General features: G+C 38.5%; 1 protein-coding gene across 1 annotated transcript; it reads right to left on the bottom strand.

The window, feature by feature from the left end:
* Nucleotides 1-7: 7 nt before the first annotated feature.
* Nucleotides 8-6,484, bottom strand: ANKAR (ankyrin and armadillo repeat containing; the record flags this gene model as incomplete). Its single annotated transcript, XM_042458298.1, has 6 exons — nucleotides 8-134; nucleotides 2,519-2,680; nucleotides 2,809-2,962; nucleotides 3,448-3,689; nucleotides 4,523-4,691; nucleotides 6,233-6,484. Coding segments are annotated over 6 exons (1,104 nt in total), but the record flags the coding sequence as incomplete, so codon positions are not given.
* Between the last annotated feature and the right edge of the window lie 659 nt (nucleotides 6,485-7,143).

The following is a 7,143-nucleotide window of genomic DNA, read 5'->3' as shown; positions in this document are numbered from 1 at the left end:
TGTTTGAAGCTAACTCTTATAACCCACCTTTATCTGAAGAGAATGATGAGTTTTAAGTAAATGAACCAGTATCGGCAAGGCCCCTTCATCCACAACATTCTCTTGACTGATTGGGTTGCTTATATTGGCTTCACCTGTCAAGTGCAAAAATAATGCAGAGAAACCCACAGAAGGAATACAAACAAATAAAAGGACGGTGGGGGGGAATTTAAGGCTAGCACAAGAAAATACATAACTGTTAATAACTGTGTGTTATTTGTTTTTAAACAAGTGTATCATTCCAACCATTAATTTTGATAAAGAAGGGTAATAATAAAATTGGTTTATGGACTTTGAGCCTAGAAACTAAATGTGTTTCATTTTCCAGCTAATAGCAACTACACTGCTGCACACACAAGTCCCATTCATCTGAATGGGACGCGATGCCCTTGTGCCCCGCTCACTCCTGCGTGGCTTTAGCACATATGCTCAAAGCTGCGTATAACGCGGGTGCACTCGAGCATAAACAGAATTCACGTTACACTAAAAAACCCAACTTACCCCTGTCACACAGAAGTCTCTTTGGGGATAAAGTTGAGTATTATCATACACAAAATGCTGCCAATGCCACAGGTTTGCATTGTGCAGCATAGCTAACTTCTGGCTAAAAGCCATGCTCAGCCGGCCTATTTGTAAAGCTGGCAGCTTCCCGGTTTTGAAAAGAGGCTGACTGAGTGTGGATTCTAGCTGGAAGTTAGCTGGGCTGCACTCAGCCAGTGGTATCACTGGCATTTTGTGTATGATAATACCCGACTTTATTCCGAAAGAGACTTCAATGCAACAGGGGTAAGTTGGGTTTTTAGCACTGCAGTAAACTCCTAGGATTTGAAGTTGTAATGGCCTTTTCAGTGTCATGCGGAGAGAGTTCTTTTAGGGTTTTCTTCTCCCTAGCAATTTAAAAATATTATACTATTTAGTTCTTGCTGCTGGTTTGATTATGTGCTGCACTATATTGACCTCTTGCTGCTGGTTTAATCCTGGTAGTAGTAGGTTCTGATTAATGTACAGTAAGTGCTTCTTATGGTATATATACCCACACACACACACACACACACACACACACACACACACACCCAGCCATAGAATTTCAGACCAACTATAACTGTAAGAGATAAGAAACAGACAAAAGAAAGATATCAAGGCTATTTAGAGTATATGGTACAAGCTACAAGTATGTGATTCATGTTTTTAGCATCCTTCAGGTGGCTGCTGGTTAGGTACAAGCTTAAATAAATCAATTTCTATTGTTTAAGAACATAGCTGGGCAGAAACCAGATGACATTTATTGGCAGGTATCTGGCAGGTTAGCAGCAGATTGGAAAAATTTTTGGCTCCTAGTTGTTCTAGAGTAGTAATAACAAAATTATTCTCTTTCCAGATGCAGTGAGACTGCTGAAATAAAGATAGCTTGGGTGCTCAGAAATGGACTTTCTGTGTGGAAAGACTATCACCTCTGATTAGTTCCAATTTGTTATTGTTGTGCCTTCAAGTTCACCCTGATTTATGGTGATTCTGTCACAGGATTTTCTTGGCGAGATTTATTCAGAGTAGGTTTTCCATTGCTTTTCTTTAAAGCTGAGAGAGTGTAAGTTCCCAAGGTTACTCAGTGGGTTTCCCTGGCCAAGAAGAGGTTCAAACTCTGGTCTGCCAGAGGCTTTTCTCAACAATCAAACCACATTATACTGGCTCTTTCTCTCATACTAATCTCTTGATTCCAGCTTCTTTAATTCTAAAGAATTCTAATTCTGTTTGCACAGGGCTCTAGTTGGTGGATCTTGGGGATTCCAGTTTAAAAAAGCAATAGAGCTCATGAACCTGATTTACTATTTCTTATTGCTTTCGGATTAGGAAAGCTTACCCCAAAGTGATATCTCTGGACAAAAATTCTGTCATCCCTAGCCACTAGCCAGGGGACATTTCTGAATCTTAATAAAAAAGCTCAGAAAACAGCACAGTTCAGTAGTTAGTCATCAAAATGGGAGTTTTTTGTTAAGGAAAAGGGACTACTTCTATATCACTCAAACATAGGAGATTATCACACAGGGGTATCCCGCCTTGTCCTGTTCCTGTCCCATTCTTCCCACGCAATCATGGGAAGGACTTTCAGATGACGTTGCACAGATCAAGTCATTAACCCATCTGGGAACAGTGAATGACGGCAATCATGCAAAAAACTTTCAGATGCCATTGAGCAGATACCATCATTAACTCACCATTAACCCGTCATTAAAGTGACATTGGCCGGCATTTTGCATTAATGGAGGTTCATATTATTGCAATGCCACTTTAATGACAGGTTAATGGTATGGCACTATGATTTGAAAGCTTTTCATGCTATCACAGTCATGGATGAATTAATGACGGGATAAGGACAGGAAGCGATCCTGTCCCTATCCTGTCTGTTTGTGATAATCTCCATACTCTTTCAAAGTTATTTTATTATTCTTAGATGAAAATGAAAGAACTGTAGATTACAAACCAACACATATGGTCCCCAAGGCTTTGATGATACTAAGCAGTGTGCCCTCTGCTATCCTTCCACTCCTTAACAACCGGACCAAAGGTGCAATTCCATTTCCTTCACATATTTGATTCTGGTGAAGCTCGCTGTCCTTGCTAAGAGCGATCACGGCTTCACCTCCTTCAGAAACAACCAAAACAAAGCAGGTGTTTAAAAACCTTTGGTCCCTTGATCTGTATGTCTGTGCACACAGTTGCATGCATGCAGGGTTTCTTTTTTGTCTTTAAAAGAAATAAAAGATGACTTACCAACACACTGCATTCTATCAGATGGGGACAAAAGCATATCTATAATAAGGTTGTATCCAATTTGTTCTGCCATGAATTTTTGCTGCTTCAAGGTTTGTCCTGCTAGTGCCCAGAGCGTTGCTGCACCTTGTTCTTTAACTCTCAGGTGAAAAGCCTGGAAATTAAACCAAACCAAAAAAATCCTGAAAATGTTTTAGGGCCGACATAACCAAGCAATAAAAGTGAGGCTACAGTCTTAAGTAGATTCCTAGTGAGTTAGTCTGATTGAACTTGGTAGGATTTTTTATAATAGTTTTCTGTGGGTTTTTTCGGGCTACGTGGCCATGTTCTAGAATATTTTTTCCTGACGTTTCACCAGCATTTGTGGCTGGCATCTTCAGAGCTCTGAAGATGCCAGCCACAGATGCTGGGGAAATGTCAGGAAAAAAATATTCTAGAACATGGCCATGTAGCCTGAAAAAACCCACAAAAAACTATGGATGCCGGCCATGAAAGCCTTCGACTTCACATTGGTAGGATTTCTTTGTTGGCGAACATGGTTAGGATCAGCTTATGATGTTCTCCAGAGATTCCAGATAACACAATATTAAATTATATTAATGTACAACACATCTCAAAGAAGAAAAGCAAAATACTTGCCTTCAGGAGCTTTAAAAGGAATCTTGTCACAGACTTGGCTAGAAATCTCATCTGGATGTAACTGTTCTTTTCACAGAGTGCCTCAATTGCCATTGCTCCTTTCACTTGGACACTGATTTTTCTTCCTCTGAGCAACTCAACTAGAGGACCAATGACATTCGTCTCAGCAATGGCATTTTGCATCTTAAAATTCCCACGGGCAAGTTCTGCAATTGCTGCTGAAGCCACTGCCAGTAGCACATCTATATACAGAAAAAGGAATAAAATAATAAAAACCAGCCACTTTACTGAAATAAAAAACCATAATAATGATGATGGTATGTTTGTTATTTTATATTTATTGGGCAGTTCACAGATTTGTTTTATTAATAACTCCCTGCTGACTTAATTAATGATCCCCCTAATGACAACCTTAAATATAATCTACTATATTCTACTATATCTAAATAATTTTGCAATCATTAATTAACATCTTTGATTTGTCTCAAAAGGAAGGAAGGAAGGAAGGAAGGAAGGAAGGAAGGAAGGAAGGATATTTGAATTATGGCAAAGGTGCCACAATGGCAAATGTGAATATGAAGCAGTTATAAGGTGGTCAGTCTAGCTCACAACCTCATAATTGCTTAACAAGATGACAGGAATTATTTTTAAAAGGCAATTTCTAGAATGCAGACCAAATTGATTTTTATTTCCTATCTACTATTTATTAGATTATGTTGTTACATGCTTTCAAATCGACATTGACTTTTGACGATCAAATCATGGGTGACCAAATCAAACAGCAATATAAATTTAAAAAACAATGTAACCAATACTTTTCCAAACATTTTAGTGAGAAGAGGAATTAATTACTTTTAAAAAGAAATTTCCCAAGCTCTGGATAATCTCTCAGCATTGCAAGATATGTACTGTAGTTTAACTGGTGGGCCAGATATTTTACTGGATAGTAAAATGTCTGGTCATGTAACTAGTTTCATACAGCTGTACAAAATAGATCCTCACAAGTTAAGCAAAACACCTATCCCAACCACTGATTTTAATCAAAATAGTATTAAAACCCAACAGTTGTCATTACCTGAATCTGAATTTAAGAAATTGACAAGTAGTTCAATGCCATTGGTTTCTTTCACTCTCAGTTGGTTCTCGTTGTTGTTAAGGCACAATACTCGGATGCAATTTATTACATTTACTAGTAGATCTTCTAAATCATACTGTAACAGGTTAACAAGTGCAGGAATTGCACCCTGTAGAAAGAAAACACCCAAATGTACAAATAGTGCTGATGAAAACAGCAGCTTCCATTAACTATCAGATAGTTGCCGTAGCTGACCATGGATGGATCCTGAAACAGCATTGTGGGGGTTGGACAGAACAGTTCTTTCTGTGTCAGTGGAATACTTGTGATTCAGTAGAAATTTTGTCTTGCGTGAGGAGAGGATATTTTTTTTGTCAACAACTCCCCAATCCTGCAACACCCCAAAATATACACTTAATAGTTACCCCCTTCTTGGGTAGTGGTGAGTTGGCACTGGAGGTTGCAAAAGAAGAGAGGAATAAATAACTCTTACTGCTTTTTCCACTAGTGGGGGTATTCTCAACCAACTGCACTCAGAAATGCTCTTGCTGGCAGAATAAAAGCTGAAGTCCAAATCTATACATTTGATTCATGGTTGACAAATAAGGAGCCACTCTCAAGAACACATACTCCTCCCTTGCAACACCTCCTCACTTTTTCCTTACCCGGCAGGTAACAGCCACAGTGTGAAGTTTAATCAGGGTTTTCTGATTAAAAATACAAAACTTCAGCTTAAAGTCGTTTTCAGGTACTAGTCGAGAATTCTGACTACAGTTATCCCTCCACATTTGCAGCTTTGGCTTTTGTGGATTTGATTATTTGCAGTTTTGATTAATAAGTTCTCTCTAGGAATCTCTAAGTCCTCCAGCGTAATTCTGCCAGAGGTTGATCATGGAGTTGTGCTGGAGAACCTAAAGGTTCCTAGAGAAAGCACTTCTCTAGGCATTTGTAGGTTTTCCAGCATGATTCGGTGATCAACTTCTGGAAGATGTTGACCACAGAGTTGCACTGGAGGACATGGAGATTCCTAGAGAGGTTGTTGTTGTTGTTATTATTATTATTATTATTATTATTATTATTTGCAGTTTTTCCACATTCTCTCAGCCAGTTCATCATGGCTTCTTTTTGGCTCCTACACTATGTTCCAATACTCATTCATATGGTTATCTACTAACCTTGGATTTAGGCAATAGCCCCAAATGACCATATAAAACTGTACTTGTCACCTCATCTCCACACCCACAAAGGTTTGCATTCCTATGGACATTCTCATACACAGCTATACAGATCTGCCCCTGGGCTTTCCACTTCAACACATGCATCTGAGAAAGTAGGCTCAAGTCTATGAAAACCCTTGCTACCAACTTCTCTCTTCTAGTTAGTCTTAAAGGTGCTGCAAGATCTCGTTGCATGTAATTAAGATTAGTTAGACTGTACTGCTTGACTATGGTTAAAGAGGAGGGAGGAATTCAGAGGAAGAGTGCCAAGAAAAATGCTTCCGTGTAGTTCCCAATTTGTTTATCATGATCAATAGGGAACCAGCCATGTGTCTGTGGTGTGCTCTTGTAGAATGGAAATAAAACTCTCTCACTCTGTAAAAAGTTTCTGGAGGCTTTTTTTCTCAGTTATGAGACTCGACAACTTCACAAGGTAGAAGCACATTTTCTTCTTTTAGGCCATTTTTAAATATGAAGGGAGTTACAGACCCACCTGTTCAGCAACGATGACCTGATTATCATCCAGCTGGGCAATATCATATAAAAGGACAGCACAACGAGACAGCAGTTCAGGCTCATCAGTATCCAACAGCTTAATTAATACGGGAATGCCCCCTGCTTCTACCAAAGCTCTAGCAATCGGGTTATTGATGGAGATGTTACTCAGCACCCCCACAGTGATGCACTCCAGCACAATGTCATTGCTTTTTAACAAGTTGATTAATGAGGGGATCGTACCTGCATGCAGAAGAAAAGAAACAACAATGTAGATGCCAGTTTAACAAGCACAAACATCTTGTTCTTCAAAACAAGTTCACAATATTATTCAGAAATGACAAGCATTTTAAACAAAGTTTTTATTCTTCTTTGATTTCATTTTTTGTTGTTGTTGTTATACTGATTTTAGGTTTCAATGACATTCACTACTTTTAGGTTGAAATCACATCTTGCTGGAAGGCAATTAAGACTTTTTAATGGATTTGTTTATCCACTAAAAAGTCTTAATTGCCTTCCGGCAAGATGTGATTTAAGCCTAAAAGAAGCGCACGTCATTGAAACCTAAAAAACACCATAACAAATAAATAAATAAAACTGGAATAAAATGTTTGTTTGTTTATGACCAATAAAAAGGACAATATATTCAGAAGCTCAAATGACAAGAATATCTAAAACCTGAAATCGTTAACTTAGAATAAAATAACAGACCATAAGGATGTATTTTTCATTTGGTGCAAAGGTGTTCCATGAATACCTCTAGAGCAGGTTTTCCATAAATGGGTGTCACATCTGAATAAAGCCTTTCCCTTTGTGCATTAACATATCCTCCAAAGGCACGCAAACATACCAAGTCTGACAGAGAAATGTGAAAGGGAACAAAAGTGCACCAGCAGTAGATACTTTATG

This window comes from Sceloporus undulatus, chromosome 1 (genome assembly GCF_019175285.1).
Source record: "Sceloporus undulatus isolate JIND9_A2432 ecotype Alabama chromosome 1, SceUnd_v1.1, whole genome shotgun sequence".
NCBI lineage: Eukaryota > Metazoa > Chordata > Lepidosauria > Squamata > Phrynosomatidae > Sceloporus > Sceloporus undulatus.
The sequence above is the reverse complement of the archived record's forward strand: the minus strand, read 5'-3'. Positions and strand labels throughout refer to the sequence as shown.